At 38.9% G+C, this 25,837-nt stretch overlaps 1 protein-coding gene across 1 annotated transcript in view; it reads right to left on the reverse strand.

Annotated features, from left to right (window-relative positions):
- The window catches only part of DPYD (dihydropyrimidine dehydrogenase), a 560,719-nt gene that overhangs the window by 500,377 nt on the left and 34,505 nt on the right, over positions 1 to 25,837 (reverse strand). The window contains exon 3 of the mRNA XM_070941074.1: positions 19,235 to 19,317. Coding sequence (XP_070797175.1) covers positions 19,235 to 19,317 — 83 coding nt within the window. The remainder of the gene's footprint in view (positions 1 to 19,234; positions 19,318 to 25,837) is intronic.

Below are 25,837 nucleotides of genomic sequence, written 5' to 3' on the forward strand. Positions count from 1 at the left end.
CGCCGTGCCCTGAAAACGTTTCTATTCCAACAGGCTGGTCTGGCCTAACTCTCCTTTTTAAATTGGCTTTTAAATTGGCTTTTAAATCGGGTTTTAGATCTCTTTTAGATAAATTTGGATGTTTTAATCTTTGAGCCTAAATTACTTGATATGTTTCAATAGTTTTTAACTTCTGTATGTCTTTGTATTTATTATGGCTGTTCACCGCCCTGAGTCCTTCGGGAGTAGGGCGGTATACAAATATGAAAATAAATAAATAAATAAATAAACTAAACTCCATCAAGCCTATTTAGGAACTTCTGTTATACTTTTATGTAGTTATGTTATACAGTATTATGTTAAAGACTTAGTTTTCAGCCATTGTGTCACGGGAATTCAGTAGTATAGTGAGAGAAACTACAATCCAGCCACTACTGTCAAGGTCATTTCTGGACTATTCAGTTCTAATAGCTTCAGAGTTCATATTATGGAGAATATATACCTTCTCCCAGCCAATCCACCCAAGGCTTACCGCACTATTTTGGTTTGTTTTATAATCTATTACAAAATTCAAGCTTGGGGATATAAAAGCACTACTAGTCGTATCATGTTAGTGAAGGCATTTTATTCCTTTTTAATACTGAGCCTGCTTTTCTTTGATCTTTTACTATTCAGACTGCTAAAGCTACATCTGGGCAGCATCAGAAACTCGGATTACACTATATGCTTTCCCCGTGCCAATGTGTTAGGAAGCAAGAGAAGCAATTGCTGCATTTGTTATCATAAAGATTCAGCGGCTTTGCTGGGGATTTTGCTGGTGAGTAAAAGCAACATCTCAATGTCAGTCGCAGCACTAGTCATCAAAGCAATCCAAAGTGTTGAACGTAACACTCTGATCCACTATATCCAGGAATGAACAGGTTTTGTCATTTGGTGGTTCTGATCTTTATCTCTGACTGATCTGTCTTTTGTGATTGTTACCAGAAGGCACTGCCCTAAGACCTTAACAATGTTCAAATAGTGTGGGAGTTTTTTTCCCTCAAAACCAAACACAAACCTTTTTGAGAGAGCTTTATCATAATTTCATTTGTGTATGCTGGCCCCATCCAAAAGGATTTTTTTTTTCATTAGAGAAGAAAAAGGTAGCATGGTAATAGAGACTTCAGTTCTCAAGGAAAAGTGGAGAGATTCCATTCAACTGTTTGATGGCTTCTATGGACACTTCTACTTTTTTTTTTTTTTTCATTTTCTCATCACTGACAAGCACTCTTTTGACTATTTACAATTATGGTTATTTCTCCCAGATGAGCTCAGATACTTCAACTAACACAAGCTGGTGGTTCTGAAACATAAGGGTAATGGATGAATTGTCAGGATTATTATTATCTCTGAAGTATTTCTTCTCTAGCATGTTCCTTTTTAAAAAAACCAGGGAAGAATTATGAGGAAGACATGCATTGCACTTAGATTCTTATGACACAGCTCACTGTTTTCAAAATATCCTATACTTAGGCAGCAACCCTATTGCCAATTCATTTAAAAGAACCTCTATTTAAGGCCCCTGTTGAATCTATCTTTCATTCCCCCACAAATAAGAATGAGCTAGTCTCTAATCTTTTTTCTGTCTTTAAATGAATGTCTTAAAACAAATGGAATGCCAATTGACATTGGAATCTCAATACTTTTTTCCAATTTCTTATGAATGAATGAGCCCTCAATGGCTTATACTGAATATAAACAAGGATCAAGGGACTAAACATCTGGATGGAGTAAAGGCTAAGGTACTAGACTAAGACTAGGGAGACCAATGTTTAAATTCATCCACAGCACTGGAAATTCACTAATCACTATGTCTCAGCTCAACTGAGCCCAGACACGAAGTAAATGGAGGAGGGAATGCCATATCCTAGAGAAAATTATTCATCTAAAAAATAAATAAGCCTACAAGTACCTTGTCAGCCTTTAATCACTGAAATTGACCCCATAAGACTGGATAAGATATCTCATCTGTTTCAGGAGGAACAGCAGCATTCAAGTGACCATAAATTCATATGATTCTCTTACCTAACTAACCTGTCATAGCTGGGCCTCTAATGGCTTCGTTCAGTAGGGCAGGCCATCCTGAAAAATAGCTCTGCTGGAGAACTAATTGGAGATGCAATGGAAGCACTAAATATGCCTTTCTTGATGCATGCACTGCCACATAAAAGGTGTTTCCCCTATTTAAGGTATTCTAGTTAGGTTTATGGACATGGAACTAATGGGAAGCATCCTCTAAACCAGGCATGCCCAATCTGTGGGCCGCGGGGCACATGTGGCTCTGGAGAGCTATTAATGTGGCCCCATAAGAGTGTATAAAAATAAAAAAGCTTATTATTTATGTACATTAACTATATTGCATATTATATATGCAGCCCAAGACAATTCCTCTTTGCTCAGCGAGGCCCAGACAAGTCAAAGGCTTTGGATATATATGCTCCAAATCAATGCAAGGTTAAACAATTGTCTTCTCCTGTTTCTCCTATTATGAACCATTACAACTTCCATAAGATCTCTAGAAGATATGAGATCAGAAAACTAAACAAGAGATGGGCCAATTCACTTCTCATTCAGTCAGTCCATGTATCCTGATAAATAATAGTAAAACTCTAACTCTTTAGCAGGATCTAAATTAGTATCATCACCCCTTTCACCCCTGGATCCCTTACAATTAAGCTTTCCTGACACAGTACAACCAAACTAAAAGGCCAATATAACATGGTGGTTAGAATTTAATGATTCCAAGGGCAATCCAAATTCAAATGTTTACCTAGCAATGAACTTTGAGCTATTTTCTGTCCAGACTTGCCTCACAGGGTTATTTGTGAGGACAAAATGAGAAAGGGAAGATAGATAGATAGATAGATAGATAGATAGATAGATAGATAGATAGATAGATAGATAGATATCTCACTTGGAGCTCACTGAATGAAGAACTATATATAAATGAAATTAATCAATAAAGTCAGATTATGGCCTTCAGCTAGAACTCCATTTTTGAGCTTTGCAACTGATGCCATCAGACTGTTGCTCAGAGTTATAGTCCTCGCTCAGATGCCTGCTGAGTTTCCCAAGTTATGATCTCATCATATTCTTTATCCTTACAGTCAGAGCATATTAGGAAGTCTAGATACCAATGTAACAGAGGCAAGCAATTTAGATTTGTTGTTTGCTTGAAAATACCATTTTCAATCAATAGTGCCTTGATATATTTTGAATTTTCCTACCAAATATATTCAAGCTTTACTGCCAAGAAGATTCTTTTAATTGCCTATTTTCCCTTTCCCCCATCCTCTTTTTATCCTTGATATAAGACAATTCCAACCAGCCTTATGCTAAGAGCATGAAATCACAAGATCATCACAGTAACTCAATGTTACAAAGAAGTGTCATTCCTGTTGTGCTGTCCAATTACAAAATAGTAAAGCAGGGATAGTGCACAGCAATGCTGTTTTTTTCTATTTGTTTCAGTAAGTTTAGCACAGCAGGAAATGTGGCATTCTCCCTAGATAATGTGTCAAAACCGCAGTTAGAATTTAAGTGCAAATGGAAGTTATCTTAAAGGCTTCATATGTAGGCTAATAACCTCAGTTGCTTAAATGAGATAATTATACCTTACATAATATATTTTACTTCAAGGATTTGGTATCTTCATTTTAATAAAATAATAATCTGCTCTGGAGAAGAAAAAGTGAAAATGGGACCTCATATGTTAATACTGCACTGTAACACTTAACAGGCCTTTACGTGCTCAGCATTATTTGCATATCATAAAAATATCGTCTACTTTATGTTCTCTTTTCAATACATTTCAGTTAAGAACAAGCCAGTTCCCAAGGTTGGTGGAAAGGATTGAATGACCAGAAGATGAAAATCCATCCATATATGTCACCTGCTGTCAGGATTCAGAAACACTATTATGACTTTTACCCTGTCAAGGAATATACAAAGGTCTAAACACCCACATTAAAAAATGAAATAAAATCAATGCAAATGGTATGCCAAGAACTTTCATAAGACACATTCAAATAAATGACTGAAGTTACACTCACACATCAGTTTTAAGCAGAATTAGGCTTTTTTAAAAAAATCAAACTCAGCATTTTGAATGATGAAATAAGCAGAGATGGGGCAAGTTTAGGAAGCATTTTGCCTTCTCTTTAAAATACGTGTTAAAGCAGCTAAGAATTTTAAAGTTCATCATTATTGAAAAATCCTGGAATAGTTCAGTCTCGCCCTATTTGTATCTGCTTGCTAAACTTACGGCCCACCGTTTCTTCATGAAGACAGCTGATACTGACAGAGGTGCATATTCTGCATTAGTTTTCATCCTGCTACCAAACAAGATTCATTTGCTAGATTTAGAAAAAGTACTACCCAACATGGAATCAGGTCAGCTACAAAACTGTCTTAAAACTGATCTTAGATTAGAAATAGTGGGGACTGTCACCATTCTGCAGTATCACACGGTTGCAGTGGTGAAATCCAAGTTTTTTTACTACCGGTTGTGTGGGCGTGGCTTGGTGGGCATGGTGTGGCTTGGTGGGTGTGGCTTGGTGGGCGTGGCAGGGGAAGGATTTTGCAAAATCTTCATTCCCACCCCACTCCAGGGGAAGGATATTGCAAAATTTCCATTCCCACCCCACTCTGGGGCCAACCAAAGGTGGTACTCAAAATTTCCACTACCGGTTCTCCGAACTGCTCAAAATTTCCATTACCGGTTCTCCAGAACCTGTCAGAACCTGCTGGATTTCACCCCTGCATGACTGTCTTTAGCACGTCTGATCCCAGCATAGGTTGTTTTAGTTGTTATGTAAAAATGTAGTCGCCACTCCTGTGATAAGTCTTCCTTGAGTTGCTTCATGGATGAAATTCATGTGATTTCATCCATGTTGTTCTTTGGGGAACAGTACAGAAAGAGGTTGCCATTTCCTTCTCTGGAGAGAAAGTTTATTCACTACCCTATTTGAAAGCTAACAGTTCTAGGATATTTGTGGTCCAACCTTGCCTAGCATTTTTAGGATCAGCCAGGAATCAATTATATTTTATAAAGCTATGTACCGAGCTCCCAATTTAATAGGAATTTTTTTAAATTACTTTTTTCATCCTATGTTTCTTTTGTGATTCTTAATTTGAAAAAGGTATTGACCAAGATTCAACATCTTTTATGTGTTTAAAATTACCACTTCATCCATTCAAATTTATTGTAACAGGGATTTACCGTTTGAAACAATATGAATCTACTGTAACAGAAGTTTCAGATTATTTTTTTTTAAATTTAAGATTAAGATGCATCACACAGCTTCTCCTTAACCCTTGGAGACATAGTGACAAGTTGTCAGCAGCTGCTTAAAGTACCATCATACACGAAGATATTTTAGGAGAAAATAATACAATGTGTTTGAATAATGAAGTCTAATTTGAATAAAATATAATTGTGTCCTTTTTTAAAAAAATAAAATAAAGCAGATTATATAAAAATTTTGTATAGATAAATGAATGTTCTACATTTCACATTTTGCAATAATAGATTTTTAAACTGATTTAAATTTTCCCTCTAAGAAATATCACCCAGCATGAGCATTATTCATTTATATCAGAATAATTGTACCAAAACAAACAGTATCAGTAATTTATATAACCTACAATTCAAGAAACAGAAATTTTAGAATACCGTAGAATGCAATTTGAATGTTATGTTAATAACTTTGATAATATAGTAGTATCTAAATAATGTTTAGGTTTAATTTAGGTATAAAATACTACACACTCTTATCTTGTTTATTACTGAACAACATATATTACTCATTTTCAATTATAATAAATATTTTTTTAAAAATTAATATGTAACAGCAAATTCCCATTTTTGTTCAGGAAAACTAGCAGTGTACAAAGCACCACAACTTGCGATTTAAGTTCCTATCAAACCTTGTTTAGTTTAGTTGTAAGTTATAGACTTATTTTCCAGGAAAAAATATTTTTTAAATCAGATGGGTAAAAATTAAAACAATAATTTAATTATATTTTATTCTTGAATTTAATGGAAACCACTTCCAGGACCTGATTTTTCAACCAATTACTATTAGCTAATCCTGACATGAGAGTCAGTTTGGTATGGTAGTTAAGGCACCAGACAAGAAACTATGAGACTGTGACCTTTTGAAGATACCCTGTTTCCCCTAAAATAAGACATCCACTGATAATAAGCCCAATCGGGCTTTTGAGTGCATGCAATAAAATAAGCCCCCCCTGAAAATAAGCCCTCCCCGAAAATATTTGAACGCATGCACAGCCGGTCCCCGCCATTTCCTCTGGTTTCCTCCATGTGCCCCAAAATAATAAGACCTCCTCAAAAATAAGGTCAAGCGCTTATTTTGGGGTTCAAAAAAATATAAGACAGGGTCTTATTTTTGGGAAAACTCGGTACTTTTCAAAAGACAATTGGATTTTCTTGGTTTTTTCCTGGAAAATGTTTCATTTCACATCCAAGAAGTTTCTTCAGTTCTGTTCTTCGGCTTCTTGGAGAAGCAAAACATTTTCAAGGAAAAAAAACAAGAAAGTCGAGTAGCCTTTTGAAAAGTACCTTTGGGGCAACCATTAGCTGGGTGATTGAGAATCTCCATAAATAGAAGACTATGAGTTCTAGCTCTACCTAAGACACAAATCAGCTGGCTGACCTTGGGCCAGTCACTCTCTCCCAGACTTAAGAAGGCAATGGAAATTCAAAAATTTCTTACATTTACAAAAGTGTGTTACATACACAAATCTTGCCAGGAAAACTATATAGCCTAGGTGTCCAATATTTTGGCTTGCCTGGACCACACTGAGCGAAGAGGAATTAACTTGGGCCACATGTAAAACATATAACATAGTTAACATATACAAATGACTTAAACATTTTTAGAAGTTACAATTTTGTGGGGCCACATTACTAACTCTCTACGGCCAAATGCAGTGGTTGGTTGCTCCTGGTTCTGTCCGGTTCTTGAGAACCGGTAGTAAAAGTGTCGGAAGGCTCTGCCCACCCGCCTGGTTGTCATAAGTTACGATCTCCACATGTGCAGAAGCATGCGCGCTTCGCTCACAGGCGCACACACTCCCGCTGTGAATCGGTAGTAAAAATAAATAGAACCCACCCCTGGCCAAATGTGACCCTTACACTGAGGGTTAGACATACCTGCTATAGAGACTAGTTGCCAGAAGTCAGAAGAGACACAAACACAAAGAAGGAATGTGTGTGGGGGGGGGGGACAGAGGGAGGGAGAGAGAGAGACTAACAACATTAAATTGTTAATTTCAGTAGGGATTAGTACAACAAATTTCTTACAATCTTTTTGAAATTTTTTCCAATTGTCAGATGACAAGGAAGCTAAATGTCAGCGAGCAACATCACGTATCACACAACACAGCAGGAACATAGTTAATGGTTCTTAAATCACAGAAAATTATAATTGATTTCTATAGTTTAATCCAGAAAGCTAAAAATATTTTAATCATTTGTAGGGTAATATTCTTATACTGTAAAATAAAATAATAATAAATAATAATAACACCAGCCATACATTCTATCAATATATGGTGGTTTTTGCATGCTAGCAGCCATGCTAGAGCTGAGCACTGACCTCAGATTGCTTATTTTGGGGAAACACTAGAGATCTTCACAATGAAACCACTGCTTGTATCTTAATGTAAAATAGTCCCCGTAGTTTTCTTGGCAAGGTTTTTCAGTAATGCTTTGTCATTGCCTCCATCCTAGGGGTGAGAGAAAGTGACTGGCCCAAGCTCACCGAGCTGACTTTGTGCTTATGGCAGGACTAGAACTCCTGATTTTTAACCTGATGCCTTAACCACTACAAGAAACTAGCTCTCACTGTAAAGTAATTGTGTTTTAATAACAAAGGGCAGAAGTTGGAACTGCTATTCAAGGAAGGTAAAACAGAACTGCAACATTATAGTTGGCTGATAAAATTGCAGAAGCATCATTTCCAGTGAACAAATCGATCCAAATTGGAGGTAGTCTTATGCCTAGTGAATGTCTACATTACCCTACTCCAACTTCACTCAAATTCATATTCAGCTGAAGAATCTAGATCCTTAAAGACCAACCTTCTGTTATGAAGAATACTCTATTGGCTTCTGAGCTGACAGGCAACTAAACAGGGTCAGCAGCACAGAAAGTACTCAAGCAGAGCTCAGCAGAAGGCATCCAAGCATGTGAGATTTAAATAAAAAGAGATTTATGGTCAAATTCCAGAACATCCATGAAATTCACTGAATATAACCCTTAGGAAGACAGCCCTCATTTCACTTGCTTTACAATGTTGTTCTGAAAATGAGAAGATAAATAAATTGTGCTCAGTTCCCCCTCCCTCAAGAAACACATAAATTCAGTCATACCAGATGTTTTTAAAGATTGCTATAAGCCTATACAATAAAACTGTTTTGGCATTCATCTTAATATATGTGGAAATACATTTTAAAATGGAATCACTATTGGCTGGATCATAAACTGGATCATAAAAACAACAGCAAATGTATAGTTTGCGAGTTTGAAGACACATCCATGGATCAAGTTGTGTATAGGATACTACCCTATGCCTGCCTTGTGATCAATGTTCAATGAAGTTGAGAAGGGATTTATGAAAACTATTATCTACAAATCACTTTCTGTGTTAAGTGCAGGCCTTTCTCAAAGGGGCCTCTTTCTAGGGAATGCCTGAAGATGTAATAAATGTTTCATAAAGGATATGGTGAGAAACTAAAGTCCAATATTCAGTGTTGGACTTTAGTTAAAGTCCAGGTCCAATTGAGGTGCCAAGGCAGGGTCCTATAGGATTATCTGGAATAATTTTGATTCTGTGATACCCAAGCAAGTATATAGGGTTCTCCAGTCTGTTAGCCTGACAATCTGTCCATTAGATCCAAGTCCATCTTGGATGATTAAAGTCACCGATAATTTCACTGATGTTTGCATCCATGTAGTGATATCAGCCTCTTTGAGTCAGGAAATGGTCCCCTTGGCCCTGAAGGAGGCTGTGGTAGGCCATTTCCTCAAGAGATCATTGCTGCATGGTTTTAGACAACTAATACATAGTCTAGGAAAGGTGGTAGAGAAACTGGTTGAGCTTCACCTACAGAGGTCTCTGTATTATCTAGACAGGAAGTTCGGTCAGGTTTCAGTCTCTGCATTGATCTTGCTCATCAATGAGCCTGTGGCAGAACCAGGATGGGAGTGGAGTGTCCATTCTTGATTTCTCTGCAGATTTCCATATTATTGATCATATGGAACATATTTTGGCCTAGATCAATAAATTAGGAGGTACCATTTTGTGTCTATGGAGATTCTTAGTCATCTAGGATATAGTTGTGTCAAGGGTGCTGGGGTTTTTTTTTCTTCAAAAGGCAACTGGACTGTTTTTTCAAGGGAGGAGGGGGAGGGGGAGGGGAGGGGGAGGAGAAAAAGAAGAAGAGGAGGAGGAAGAGAAAGAAGAGGAAGAGGAAGAGGAGGAAGAAGAAGAAGAAGAAGAGGAAGAGGAAGAAGAAGAAGAAGAAGAAGAAGAAGAAGAAGAAGAAGAAGAAGAAGAAGAAGAAGAAGAAGAAGAAGAAGAAGAAGAAGAAGAAGAAGAAGAAGAAGAAGAAGTTTCATTTGTCATACAAGAAGGTTCATCAGTTCTGATGGTGGGGGGGATGGAAGGACAGGTACTTACAATTAGGAATGGATAGTGGGGGGATGGAAAGATGCATTCTGATGGGGGGGGTAGAAGGACTGTATTTGTTTGCAGCCATCTTGTCGTTAGCACTCTCTGAGAGCTGTTGAGGCCACTTTATTTATTTATTTTATTTATTTTATTTTATTTATTAAATTTTTATACCGCCCCCTCTCCCGAAGGACTCAGGGCTGTGAACAGCCAGAATTAAAAACACACAATACAAATATTAAAATACATTAAAACGAAATTAAATTATCTTTGGCTTCTTCAATTTAAAACACCTTACCCATAAAATTCCCCAATTAAAAATTTTTTAACCCAGCCCGGCTTGCTGAAATAAAAAAGTCTTCAGGGCCCGGCGGAAGGTCCGGAGGTCCGGGATTAGTCGTATCCCTGGGGGTAGCTCATTCCAGAGGGCGGGTGCCCCCACAGAGAAGGCTCTTCCCCGGGGGGTCGCCAGCCGACATTGCCTGACAGACGGCACCCCGAGGAGGCCCTCTCTGTGGGAGCGTGTTGGCCGGTGGGAGGTTATCGGAGGCAGAAGGTGATCTCGTAAGTAACCGGGTCCTAAGCCATGGAGCGCGTTGAAGATGAGAACCAACACCTTGAAGCGCACTCGGAAGACCACTGGAAGCCAATGCAGCTCGCGCAGGAGAGGTGTCACGTGGGAGCGCCATGTCGCCCCCATAAGTACCCGCGCGGCCGCATTCTGCACCAGTTGGAGCCTCCGAGTGCTCCTCAAGGGGAGCCCCATGTAGAGAGCGTTGCAATAGTCAAGGCGGGAAGTGACGAGGGCATGAGTGACCGTGCATAGGGAGTCCCGATCCAGAAAGGGGCGCAACTGGCGTATCAGGCGAACCTGATAGAAAGCTTCCCTGGCCACGGCCGTCATATGCTCTTCTAAAGACAGCCGTGCGTCCAGGAGGACACCCAAGTTACGCGCCCTCTCCGTGGGGGCCAATGTCTCGCCCCCAATAGTCAGCGATGGCACCAGCTGACTATATCGGGACGCCGGCAGCCACAGCCACTCAGTCTTGGAGGGATTGAGTCGGAGCCTGTTCCTCCCCATCCAGACCCGTACGGCCTCCAGGCACCAGGACATCACTTCAAGGGCATCGTTGGGGTGGTCTGGGGTGGAGATGTACGACTGGGTGTCATCAGCGTACAGATGGCACTGCACCCCAAAACCACGGATGATCTCGCCCAGTGGCTTCACATAAATGTTGAACAGGAGAGGCAAGAGGACCGACCCTTGTGGCACCCCACAAACCAAGTGCCTTGAGGTCGACCTCTGCCCTCCAGCAAATACAGACTGCGACCGGTCAGAGAGATAGGAGGAGAACCACCGTAAAACAGTGCCTCCCACTCCCAACCCTTCCAACCGGCGCAGCATGATACCATGGTCGATGGTATCAAAAGCCGCTGAGAGGTCTAATAGGACCAGAACAGAGGAGCAACCTCTGTCCCGAGCCCTCCAGAGATCATCAACCAACGCGACCAATGCCGTTTCCGTGCTGTACCACGGGCCTGAAACCGTCTAGATAGGCGGTTTCTGCCAGGTACTGCGGGAGCTGTCGTGCAACCACACTCTCAACAACCTTTGCCAAAAAGTGAAGGTTGGAAACTGGACGATAGTTTGCTAAAACAGCTGGGTCCAGAGAAGGCTTCTTGAGGAGGGGCCTCACCACCGCCTCTTTCAAGATGGGAGGCAAGAACCCCTCACTCAAGGAAGCATTTATAATCCTCTGGAGCCAGCCTCGTGTAACCTCCTGGGTAGCCAGCACCAACCAGGAGGGACACGGGTCCAATAAACATGTGGTTGCATTCAACCTCCCCAGCATCCTGTCCACGTCCTCGGGAGTCACAGGGTCAAACTCATCCCAGATAACCTTCTCAAGACACACCTCGGACAACCCGCCTGTGCCTACCCAGTCAGAGTCCAAGCCTTCCCGAATTTGAGCGACTTTATCGTGCAGATAATGCGCAAAATCCTCAGCACCACCTTGCAAGGGGTCTTCCCACGCTCCCAGATGGAGAAGGGAGCGGGTCACCCTAAACAAGGCAGCTGGGCGATTTTCTGCCGACGCGATAAGAGCGGAAAAGTAATTACCCTTCGCCACCTTTACCGCCACTAAGTAGGTCTTGATATGAGACCTCACTAGTGTACGGTCAGATTCGGAGTGACTGGCCCTCCAACTACTCTCTAGGCGTCTTTTCTGGCATTTCATCCCCCTCAGCTCCTCGGAGAACCAAGGAGCTGGGCAGATTTGGCGCCGGGTCAGAGGCCGCAAAGGCACGACCTGATCTAAAGCACCAGCGGCCGCCCTATCCCAGGTGGCCACTAGGTCTTCCGTCGAGTCGCGCGCCAGAGTCTCAGGAAATGGCCCAAGCTCCATTCAGAACCTATCAGGATCCATCAGGCGCCTGGGGCGGAACCACCTGATCGGTTCCGCCTCCCTGCGGTGGGGCGTAGCGGTCAGGAAGTCAAGTCTGAGGAGAGAATGGTCTGACCATGACAAGGGTTCAATAACTATATCCCCTGTATCTAAGCCATTTAACCACTGACCAGAGACGAAAACCAAGTCCAGCGTGTTTCCTCCTGTGTGAGTGGGGCCCTGAATTAACTGGGTCAGGTCCATGGCCGTCATGGAAGCCATGAACTCCTGCGCCACCTCAGATGCTTCACCGATGGACGGCAGGTTGAAATCCCCCATAACTAAAAGCCTGGAGGTATCAACCGCCACCCCCGGCTATAACATTGAGGAGCTCGGGCAGGGTCGCTGCCACGTAGCAAGGAGCCAGGTACACAACCAGCAGGACCATCTGCCTCCCATGGCCCCACTTCACAAGGAGAGACTCACAACCGGCTATCTGAGGTACAGTGGCCTCCCTAGGATCAAGACCTTCCTTTACAATAACCGCCACCCCCCCCCACCCCTACCCTGGGTCCTCGGCTGATGAAATGCGCGGAAACCTGGTGGGCACATTTCTACGAGGGGGACCCCCCCTCCAGGCCCAACCAGGTCTCTGTAATACCCGCCAGGTCCGCTCCCCCCTCCTGAATCAGCTCACAAATGAGGGGGGCTTTATTAACCACGGACCTGGCATTGCACAACATCAGCCTAAGACCCAGGCTCTGAGACTCCGGACAACCCAGGGTACGAGAAGAGCATTGGGAGCCGGAGCACGTCACCGCTCGGAGACAGCGGGTGCGTCCCCCACAACATGATATGGCCCCCTGCTCCCACCATACCTGCCCCTCCCACCCACGGTCCTGATGACATCGCCCTCTTCCCTACCACACCAACCCCCTCTGATCCCCGCTCCGCACCTCCCCTAACGCGACCCTGTGCCGGGCCTGGTCCCCTCCCCAGCAAATCACCCTCCCTATCCTTTGCCAAACAACCCTCCCCCCTCCCAAAACCCCTTAAAAGATTGGCAAATGACAATTTTAAAAAACCCCTCAACCCCCTCTTCGCCGCATGCCACCTGGGGCTTCATCTGTGCCCTGAGGGTCACCTGAATCAGTAGGAACAAATGCAGGCTTCTTCCTGAAAAAAACTGAGTGACTATGTCTGGAGATACTCCGCTGTCAATTCTTAACAAATTCGCACTGCATACCATTTATTTTTTGCAAGATCCAAGATTCATTTATTGTTTATTTATTTAGTAGACTTATATGGAGCACATCTCACCTAGAGGTGACTCTGTATAGCTTTGAATCATAAAAGTTGAAACTTGTGTGTAATCTAGAGATCTTCACCGACTCCCAGCTCCTATTCCATGAGCAAATGACAGCTATGGCCAACAGGGTCCTTGCACCGGTAATCTGGTATGTCAGATGCACCCTTTCTTGTACCTGGAGACTTTTCAGACAATCACTTGGTCACCTCATGTTTGGAATACTGTAATGTACTCTACAGGGGCTCCACTATGAAACCATTGAGAAGTTACCACTGGTCTAGAAAGCAGTGGTACCAGCAGTGTATGTTATAGTCACATGACCCTGTTGCACTTCAGAGTACAATGGTTTTTTTATGATTTCCAGGTATAATTCAAGGTTCTTCTTATCACTTTAAAGCCCTTTATGGCATAGGGCCTGGCTATTTCAAAGATCACTTTTACAGAAAATCCAATATTAATCTGTGCAAAATGGTCCTTTCTGAGTTATTTGATTTTTTCCCCCTCTTGGTTTAACACAATGTTTCAAAAATAATAAAATAAAATTAATTTGGAAATATAGTTGATCCAGCATGGCAAAAATAAAGTTTTAAGTTGTTCTAAATTTGGCATCTTTCGGATGTGGTGGACTATAACTAACTGGCTGTGAATAACGGAAACAGTACTCTGGAACTTTTGGAAGCCATCTTGTTGGACGACTCTATTTTAAGGATTATTGTTTAATTAACAACTTCATCCATATAGCTTCTTTTCCTTTAATTGTTTCTAGTTCAGCAGAACGGAAGCTTCAGGAATGAATTCTTCTATAATAGAAATAATCCACTTTATTTGTGGGGGAGAAGGGGATTTATGTAATACATTTAGTTAATTGTGTTTTTCTTTTATGTGAAACAGTAGTATTTTTCTATTTTTTTTAAAAAAAGGAAATAATCAATTAATTTCCTCTACATGTTACACAAAAATATTAAAGTCAATTCATCATACTTATGACCCAGGAAGCAAAGGGAATGGCAGAACCTGAAAGAAGTATTAATTAATATTGCTGGAGATTTTTCATTAATAGAATTTACTAATGAAAAATTTCTGTCAAAGATTTAGACAATGGGAAGAGACACTCAGGAATTATAAAGTGCCTATGAAGCACTGATAAAAGCACATATTTATAAGTATAAACACATTATGTTAGTTTCACTTCCACCGATGAACATTCAAATCCTAGTATGGAAACAATATTTAATGTGGTTTAGAGAAAAGACTTTAAGGCCTTGAAAATAACTTACTATTCAAGTGTAGTATAAAAAAGTATAAAGCTCAAAAACAAAAATGAACAGCACAATCCTCTATAGATTTGCTTGGAAAATTATCCATAGGACTGCAATTTAAAAAGAAAAAGAAGAAATAGCAAATAAACTGTAGAATTTCATACTTCATCTTTTATGCAGGAAAAGATGCCAACCACAGGTTCTTGATGCTCTCTGAGCTTGGTTGTTGCATCTTGTTACCTAGTTTGGGTAATGAAACGTCTACAAGAAAACAACTAAGCTCAGAGAGCACCCTCATTTCAATCCTGAGCTACAAATATTCTCCCTTTAAAGATTTTGACTTAAGATTTTCTAAGCAATCTGCAGGAAAATACATTTTATAGGTTTTTCCAGCATTTTGTCCACATCAGAATAAATCTTCAATTTCATTGCTAAATTCAGCAATATCAATGGCAATAATTATAAGAAAAGAAACCAGCTGGTTTTACTAGCAACACAAAGTGACAATTCTGCAAAATATATGAAGCACAGTAGCAAAATACATAAATGTGGATAAAACGTGCAATTATGTCAGATAATGCAGAAAAACCCCAAGCTAAAATAAATTTTAAAATCCATTGTTAATATTATTGAGTTCCCATGTTCTCCGGAGTCTCAGGGACTTGCCAGTTAGACTTTCTTTTATTCAGACCAGTGCAATTGTTATACACGTTGTCTGCAAGTTGAGGCACACTTCAATGGGCATTTTGACAGAATGCGGTAGTTTATAACTGGCAGTTCTGGCCATGTATAATATGTAACCTTAGGTCAGTTAAAATTAAACAATTTTGGTTTATTTGAGACAAGTGATTGAAGGAATGTTCAGGGGAAATCATATCTCTCTGCACTCCCATAATCCCCCTTCGCTATAGTATTCTCTAAGGAGAAAAGCTTGCTCTCCAATTTATCTCTGTAGCTCACAAAGTAAATTAAAATTCCCAACTGAAAAAAACCTCAAGAAATTACAGATGAACTCTCAAACAATATAAAGTACAGCACCACCTAAGCCCATAGAATCTTATAAGCCTTATAAAAGTTGGAAAAAACAACTTGACATAAACATTCTTTGTCACCAGTGGATAAAGGAGATGATTTCATCAAATATCAATCTTGCAATCAAGCTCAAAACAAGACTTTCATGGGCTTCTTGATTTATACTTTAAATATACTTAAGACAGTGCTACTACTTTTTAAAGGCCTAGAGCCAGCTACCATTGTGGAATATGTTGACTATGAATTATTAGTCAACTGAAAACTGCCTTGTTCTCTACCTGAAAGCTATATTGAGTGTCTTGTCTATATTTTTAAACAGCAGTTCAGAAAACAAAGCACACAAATATTCTAGCATATGTATGCTGCTATATTAGGCTATATAAAGGCTGTATAAGTGCAATTATTACGAAATAAATATTGCAAGTCTACTAATAATGCATTAGCGTTTTAATGCTTTAGAACGTCTGTTGAAGGTATTGCATCCTGTTACAGTTTATAAATTCAGTTTGTCAATATATGAAGGGGACTCACTGGGATATAACCACCAGTATTTCGGGGTAGGTATAAGGGTATCCCTGTAAGTGAAAGGGTCTGTTTATGTGGGAAGGGGGGAGTTGAAACAATGACTCATGTAATTTTTGACTGCCCCCTGTACTCAGATTTGAGGGAACATCAGCTGGGCAGGATCTTTTACGCCAGCACCCCTAAGTCTAAAGAGCGCTTCTTGCAACATTGTTTGTTAGGTTCTAACTTGCAGCTGGTGAAATGGATTGCCAAATTTGCTGTAAAATTGATGGAAAAAAGGACAAAGTTGGTGCAGCAGAATGTGGTAGATTGCAGGAAAGAGCATTTGATTTAATAATGTAATTCTAATAGTAGTTTTAAGACTGATTGGGTAGATGCAGGGGTAACATTGTAATATAATTTTAATCATATTTAATTTGTATCTCAAATTATTGTATTCTATTCTGATTTCATTCTAGATCATATTTTACTCTAATTTCATTTTAAATGAATTTAAAATGAACACATTTTAAATCGTGTTTTATTCCTATTCCAATTTCACTTTAAATTGTTTCTACCAAACTTTTGTAATAATTGTTTCTGGAGCTCTGCACTTTGATAAGGCCCAAGGACTAATCAATAAATAAAGATTAAGATACTTCCAGTTAAGAATTGGACAAATATCTTGGACTGTAGTACAATCGAAGCATTTTTTGTAAATCATTAAGCTTTATTTAGTTAAAATTGCCACAGATATTTCTCAGTTCAGTCTGACTGAAAAATATTAAGAGCAAGATAATGGGAAAAAACTTAGAAAGCGTACCATGTTGTGAACTTAAGACCTGCCACTTTTATTATATGACGTTTTTATAGTTTTTAAGCAAATAGTTGACTTTCTGACCGAAGATGTTATGAAGAAAATGTTATACTTAAACTCTTCCCTTAAACTACTTAAAGCACAGGATCCTTTTGTTTTCAAATGCATTGTTGTAGAGAACCAGAGCAATGAAACACTCAGAGCAAAATATTAATATTGCTTTTTATGGTCCACGGCAATTAAAACATTTGCTTTCCTGACAGAAAGTTTTATGAATAATTTCTGTGCATGTACTTTTTCCTCTTTGTTATTCCCCCAGTCTTCAAAAAATGAATTGTCAGATTACAACTACAGCACAAGTTTATTTGCTGTGGATGATCATACATTCTGAAATGCACATTTCCCTCTTTGTGAGAATAACCAATGCAGCTGTCAGAAATCTTGCAGCCTGTTTTTCCCCATTACTCATTACTTTGTACAAAACATTGATCATTGAGCAACTCAATGTTTCTCTTTCCACGAGACAATAAAATATAAAGGAAGTTCTAAAATAATTACCACATTAATGTCAGAAATTAAACTTGGTTGCACTTTTAAGACTGAATAAAAAGTTTTCTACTTTTTGATTTTTCATGGAAAGAAAACAAAATTTTATTTATAAGCAGCTATGAAGTAGTGTTTCAACCATTCTTATCTGAACTTACTTAATTTTTCTGTTAATACTAGTAAGTAAAAATAGGTGCCAAACCTATACTGTAAATGTTTTATTTTCTAAAAGCTGCTTTTCTGTTTGTAGGTTCTCTTGTGATTTTTATACTCATTTGACGCTCAACCAGAATTAATCATTACATCTCAAATTTGCAAATTAGCCTCAAAGTAAACAAATACTTCTCAAATATAATTCAGGAATTTCCAAACACAGCAAATTAAATGGTAAGAAATGCTAGGAAACATGTTTGGAGATCTCAGAATTATGTTTCAAGTTCTTCCCACAGCCAAACATCTTAATTCAGAATATGCAGATCTGATCTTATTCATTTATTTTATTATCAGTCCCTGCTTTTCTCCTAAGCTTAAGTGTAGTTCTCATATAGTTTGCTGAATTTAATATGACACCAAACATTTTTAATATTTGGGGAGAAAAAGACTTGAATGGCTTCTAAGAGAGGTCATATTTTCAAAACTTCTCACAAAGGCCTGCTATAAAACTATTCTCAAAGTCAGGTTTAAAAGAAGCCCTATTGCTTCTAAACCTGATGCTATCCACCCCAATCATTCAAACTAAACAAAAGCACTATATTAAGAAGAAGGAAAAGCAGATATTTTAACAGTAGGATGTTAGGAAAATTTTTTATAATGATTAAGTACAGTACAGTATTACTATCGAATCAGTTACAGAGACAGCTGGAATTATTTTTAAATGAGCGCAGCTAATTCTACCAGAATAACATCAATGCAAAATATTCCCAGCATAGGTTTAAATTTTCTCTTAAACTTGAAACATTTTTTTCCTGTTTCTTAAAATAGGAAGTCTACATCATCCCTTGGATTACAAAAACAGAAAGAATCCTGCAACTGTAAACATTTGCACCAATAAATATGCTGAACATCTGTGCAGGACTGTAGCAAGATTGCAATCTTACCACCTACTCCTGAGCACGAGGGATTTGAGTGAATAAATAGAACTGTGAGAAGCCATGGGTTCCTAAAGTTAAAAATGAACACCCTCCCCCCCCTTTCAAGAAGGAGGTCATTCATTTTAACATACAGTGGTATAATCCCATTAAAGACTAATAGAAAAAGAAATTATACAGGCTGCTATTTGGTAAGAATTAAATACAAATTAAGAGCAAATGCTGCTTACGTTTTTTTTTTTAAAAGAACTGCTGTACAATTTTCTTAATACTTGCACAATTTAGATGAACAATTTTCTTTCATTCACACAGTTTATTCTAAATATAAAACAAGGCACCCCTTAAGCATTTTTCGTAACAAATTAAACATTTACGTTTTTTAGTGTGTAGGGAGGCTTAGCATTCACGCAGCTTCAAAACCGAAGTACAGCCTCAAGGGAAGCCTCTCCGCTGACAAATTAATACCTTAGAGAATAGGCCTGAATGGTGGCAATGAACTCATTTGTTCCCACAGTAATGAAGAATGACTCTTTCTTTACCACATCTGTGACTGTTGCTATGGTGACCCAGACTTACCTCATTGCTTCTCGAAGGGCTCCACGCTCACCCAGAGTCGTGTGCTTGATGTCATCAAAATTATTTTCCAGTTTCTCACAGTTCTGCAATAATAATAGTAATAATAATAACATAAAGCAGTATAATGCAAACAGAAGACTCTGCATAAAAAGTAGCATTTCCAAATCCAAAAGGTAGCGTTGGGCAAATCCCCCATTCTAGTGGGCTAAATTGCCTGCATTCATTCTCAGTGCAAACATAGCTGATTATATTGATTACATATTCACACAAATTACTCATTTTTGCTTTTAATTGCATAGCAGTAATTAAAAATGACACTGTGAACTCAGCAACAAAGTACAGGTGAAATTTGTATGGTTGCCATGACAACCCTCTTATCAACATTTTATAAAGGGGGGGGCAAATAAAAATTTCTTCCTAATGTGTGTACATGTTTCTCTATATGTAAAACAGTGAAGGGAACACCATTTAGTTCTAAATTACATATATGTACTATATGCAGAAGAAATATGAGGCTTTAACATCATAGGAAAATTTTATACATAGATTACAGAATCCAACATTTCTTATAGTACATATGAAAGCCCAAGCTTCATCAAACACTGTCATCAACAAACTGTAGAAAACTGTAAAAAAAAAAAGTGACAATTTGTTTCAATAATGGCTGCAATCCTAAAAGGATCAAATCAGTCTTCTTTGCCTAGAACAGATGTGCTCAGAATATTCGCAATCTAGATCTTTGTGGCAAACCCACCAAAAAGTTGCTACATCTCCCTTGATTGTTATGTCTTATTATAGCTTGAAGTAGAAGTTATAGTTAACATTTCAAATGCATTAAAGCCCTACAAAGGCTCCACAAGTTATTATCTCTAAGTGGGCTGCTGAAACTAATAAAGTATTTACTAGCCGAGCCTTATTTGCAAGATTAGTCTGAGTGATAGCAGCAATATCCGGGTTATCTAATGCATTTGGAGTTATTGTCATATCACAGCTGAAGACCTGTAGGGAGGTTCGACATATCTGCCACACAACCAACATTATGATCCACTTAGTTGTTCTCAGGGGCACAAGTTGTGAGAAATCTCTGTGGTGGCTGATACAGCATTTTCCCCAAACAAATGCAGTTAACTCCAAACCATAATAGTTACAGAACCACACCATGAGATCACCTACTCTAGACTCTTTCCCTCATCCCCAAACCAAAATGCAAATACAGCCTGATCTTCTGTTAATGAACAAAACCACAGAAATTTAAGGAGCCAAATTTAAGGTGATTTCTCTCTTTCCAATGATCTCCCTGATGCTTTAAAAAAAAAAACAAATTCTAATAAATTTCCTCTTTTCACTATGATTCCTGCTCTGATTTCTAATTTGGTATTCTGTAGCTTCATCCTCTCTATATTCTTGATCTTTTCCTTTCTCTCCAAGTGCTTCTTAAGAAAGATAAAAGGTGCATTTCATGATTCCTTTTGATTGAGTTAGTTATAGACTCCAATCATCCACAAGATATGACAAATGGTTAGTGGAGAAATGACCGGAGACTGTTCACAATGAAGCAATGCTGTAGTCCTGTTGTTTGAATTTAACACTTTAATACACCTCTTCAAAGAAGCCTTATTCACCCAGAGCAGATAGGAGATTTCTGCAGTCCCTCCAGAACCAGACCAATCTTATCATTTTCTTTCTGGACAGGAACTGTTTTGAGTGAGATCACATTCAGAAAATATACCTTTTTACTTCCTTTGGAAAGAGCCACAAATACAAAAGAACCCCCGAGTCAGGGGTATTCCACCCCATGAAGAGACACCAGTGAAGCAGAGAGCCCCATATAACCACATCTACCTAGAGTTTAAGTTTAAGACAGTTTAAGCTTGTCGTCCCCCATTAATACCATCCTAGCCTCCAGCAGGACATCAAAAACATCACCAATCAGGCCTTGTTAGTCCTCTTTCAGTGGCTTCGTGACAATGTTAAATAGTGGAGAGGACCAAACTTGTAACATCATCAAGGAGCAGCCACTGGTCCAATCTGTCCTCTCCCAGCCCCACTAATAGGAACCCCCCTGCAGTGGAAGAAGTAGCATCATTTAACATCTATTGGTGGTATAGAAGGATATCATGAGTGACTGTATCAAAAAGTTTAAAGAGTTGTAAAGAACAAGGGTGGGTGAACTACCCTCATCTAGATCCCTCTAAAGGGAATCTACCATAGCAACCAATAGGGGAAGGTTGGAGATCAAGTAATAATTTCTAACCTCTCTCAACCCAGGAAGGTCCTCTTAAGGAGAAGGCACATTGTAGCCTCCTTCAAGGCCAATAGCAGTGTTCCTTCTCATAATTTATTTATTTATTTATTTATTTATTTATTTTTCATATTTGTATACCGCCCTACTCCCGAAGGACTCAGGGCGGTGAACAGCCATAATAAATACAAATACATATAGAAGTTAAAAACTATTGAGGCATCATTAATCTCCCAGGTCAAGTAAACTACTACAACTGCACAGATAGCCAGGAGAGGCAAAGTAAGAACTGTTAATGTTACTTTCTGGGCAAAAAACAGAATGTTATGCAAAGTCAAGAAAAGGAGGAGGATATGGTTAACCCAAAGGAATTAAAGGCATGAGATAAGAAAAAGAAAATTAGTTAAAACTAATTTATACCAATACACCACTGAACATCTTGATACTTTCCAGTCCTTGGAAACTATCCTTTAATCAAATCCATGGATTGCTTCATTTTTTTTCCCCTTTAAAGGTCTATCCTCTTTTTCAGAAACTTATCAGTTTCACCTAACAATTTCTTTCTTCTTACAGTATATTCCATTCATTCTTCCTTCATATATTCAGTTCTAAAAGTTGATCTTTATTCAATCTCACTAAATGACCAGCACAGCTCTGTGAACTTTTTTTTTCATATTGCTTAGTTACTTTTTTATTTAGGCCACAGTCATTTGGTAACGGGAGTTAGAGAGAAATGTTGTTTTTATTACAAAAGAAAGAATACCTATTCTTTTCTAATTTATAATCAATATTTCTAACCTGGCTCTACTATTTTTAGAGGCTTAATCTTCCAAACTGTTCTATGTTTCTAATTTACTTCCAGTCTCCAATCTAATTCTATTTTACTATTCTTAACTACTTCCCATTCTTACCTCCCTACTTATTTTCTGTAACAATCTAATATTCTCACATTTCTAGCCTGTAAAAATTTGTATTTTAAGTTTTAGTTGTACCCTGGTCCCAATTATTGATGCTATAAACAACCACTCCTGCCTGCCTTTACCGTTGTCAGCTTTTTAACCTGAGTTCAACCATTCTGTAGTGGCTTTTGCCACATTTGCTTCTGGTTCCACCTCTATTAGCTTTTCCAGGTTTAGCTTTCTAGCATGAGGTCTCCTCTTTGACCTGCTCCAGCTTGACCCTTTCTGATCTACTCTTGCTTGGCACTTTAGAAGCCACACTCATGCTTGGTCCTTTTCTGTCACATCTGCTTTGCAGACTAGAGGGTGAGCTGCCTTCTGTCTCCTTAATGGGGTGATGACTGGGGTGATGAAGGCATGTCTAGATGTTGATTGGTTGTAATTCAGACTCCTCGTCTGGCTCCTCTACAGTAATTACTTGGCATTCCCAAAATGGGAGAGATTAATCACTTTCTCTCCCTTCCTTATACTTTTGGCTTAGTCTTCTCTCTGGGACATAGACCCTGAGAGTTTCTGGTACCCTGAAACTTCCAAAGTATTCAAAGTATTCAAAATTAAGCCATCATTAAGACCTCCTCCCCACATACCCAAAGCTTCTTTCTTATATTTGCCAAAACTTTCCTCTCCTTGCTTGGCTGCTGTGCACAGCATACATTCATTCAAACACTTTGCAGACTCTCCCACATTGGCCTCCAGCCTGATGAATGCAGGTTCTTTCTTCCTACATGTTTCCAGCTTGGTCCTGCCTGCCTTCCAGATCATTTTTCTAATTTGTTTTTTTCTCCTCCTCCTGTTGCTCCTGCTGAAGCAAGCCCTCCTACCTGGTATCTGGCTCCTTCCTACTTTTTCAAGGAGGCAGCTGCAAAAAATTATAAGGCTAGAACCTTCGTTAGGCATCATGGAGGAAAAAAAGTGACAGGGAAAGCATGTTTCACCTCTATGGTTCTCTATTCTTTATCACTTTATCACTTATGTATAGGTCAAATGAGAATATAGGTAGTCCTCGACTTACAACATTTCATTTAGTGACTGTTCAAAGTTACAGTGGCACTGAAAAAAGTGACTTATGACCATTTTTCACACTTATGATTGTTGTAGCATCCCTATGGTCAGGTGATTTACATTCAGATGCTTGACAACTGACTCACATTTATCACGGTTGAACTATCCTGGAATTATGTGACCTTCTGACAAGCAAAGTCAATGGGGAAAACAGAATCATTTAACAACCGTGTTACTAATTTAAGAACTGCAGTGATTCACTTAACAAATGTGGTGAGAAAATCGTAAAATGGGGCAAATTCACTTAACAAATTTCTCACTTAACAAGATAAATTTTGGCCTCAATTGTGGTCGTAAATTGAGGACTACCTGGGGAATGATTAAAGGATTGATTGACCCATCCATCCATCTATCCATCCATCCATCCAATTTATATGGCTGCCCAACTCTGGTTGGCTTACAGCAACCATAAAACCAATTTAAAAACGTTGGATTAAAAATAGTTCATCCTCACAAGTTCCTTGAACGACTATGACCAGTGGTGGGTTGCCCCCGGTTCGGACCGGTTTGCAAGAACCCGGTAGTAAAACTGGCAGGAGGCCCCGCCCACTGCCCCGGATGTCATCATCATCGATCTTGTTTTGCTCACGTGTGCATGTGATCCCGTTGCGAACCGGTAGTAAAGGTAAGTAGAACCCACCCCTGACTATGACTATTATTCCTTCTTAACCAAATTTTATTCACAGGGCTATTGCTTTGGAGAAAAAATAGAAAGATGAAGTAATGAGTGTGTCTGATCTTGAAATCTTGAACCTAGAAATCTAATAAATAAAGGAATAATTTTGCAATTATTCAATCAATTTTTCCAGTCACAGCTACTTTTATACACCGCTGATTCATATATAAATTTTCAGATTTGTATTTCCCATTGCATAATTCAATCTACCTAACATTCATTGAAAATTATAACACATGTGCATTTACATGTCCACATACATTCTCTATACATGTATACATCAAACTACCAAGGCAATATCAGTGCTAAAGCTAACACTGTGTTTATTCTCATGCATTATTTACTTAGTTTTGACAATATATTGCTCTTACCATATTTAGTAACCAAATATCACCTCCATAGTCACAAAATACTATATAATTTGTGTACTTTAAATCAACAAACTTGAAACAAACTTTATTTTTCACAGTTGTACAGTTTGTAATGACTTTGTAAAACATATATCACGTCTACACGCTCTTTATTGTAAAAATGTATGTTGACTTTCACAAATGTGATTAATTTTTCTGAACATCTTCCTAGGTTAATTTAATTTAATTTAAATTTAATTTAATTTAAATTAACTCCCATGTCATTTTTCCATTCACTCCTACTATCTTTTCCTTTATATAAGGAATAATAACATCCTCCCAACTACCTGACACAAAGTATTTGCACACATTAGCAAAGGGACACAACAAGTCTAAAAGCAAATAGATTGATATTTTAAAATTTCTTCAGTGACATCTTCTACAACAGGAGTCTTAAAACTTTTAATCATTCCCGCAGTATTTATCTCTACCTTTTCAGCCTTATTTTTCAAAAACATTTATAGTCAGAATAGCTGTTCCATTTCCGTTCTTTGACATATGACTCTGATTCCCATACAGATCAGGGGTGGGTTCTAAATTTTTTTACTACAGGTTCTGTGGGCGTGGCTCATTTTGTGGGCGTGGCTTGCTGGTCATGTGACAATTATTTAGGATTTAGCAGAGGTACTGGTCTACCAGGCTTTTAACTGCTTGCAGAGCTGTACGGATCTACCCATTTATTTTTTGCAGGCACTGGTCTACCCTTTTATTTTTGCAGGCACTGATCTAGTCATGTATTTTTGCAGGCACCGGTCTACTCATTTATTTTTGCAGACACTGATCTACTCATTTATTTTTGCAGGTACTGGTCTACTCATTTGTTTTCTTTTACCACTGATCAGCTGTAGAGCAGCCCTTTGAAGCCCCGCGGCAAGAGTTTAAACAGTTTTTTTCCCTCTAGCCATCAGCTGGGACTCAGGAGGCAGCAATAGATTGGGGGTGGGGCCAAATAAAAGGTAAGAATAATGTGGGGGGTTGGTGTGAGGGCGCGGGGGGAAAGAACCGGTTCGATGACATCATATTGTCACCGCTACCAGCTTGGGAGAACCGGGCCAAACCGGGAGGAACCCACCACTGATACAGATCTTTAAAACACTTTGTTTAGGATTCTCTAACTTTAGTTTCTTCCAAAATAATTTTATCACTTTAATTTTTAATGCCATATAAAATGGATACTTGCGAAGTCATCTTCAAGCACTTCCAAAACATTTTTATCGTTTCATCAAAATTGTCCTCCATTTCCTTTGGCTTATT

This window comes from Pituophis catenifer, unplaced genomic scaffold (genome assembly GCF_029215685.1).
Source record: "Pituophis catenifer annectens isolate HBS135680 unplaced genomic scaffold, rPitCat1.0.hap2 SCAF_3, whole genome shotgun sequence".
NCBI lineage: Eukaryota > Metazoa > Chordata > Lepidosauria > Squamata > Colubridae > Pituophis > Pituophis catenifer.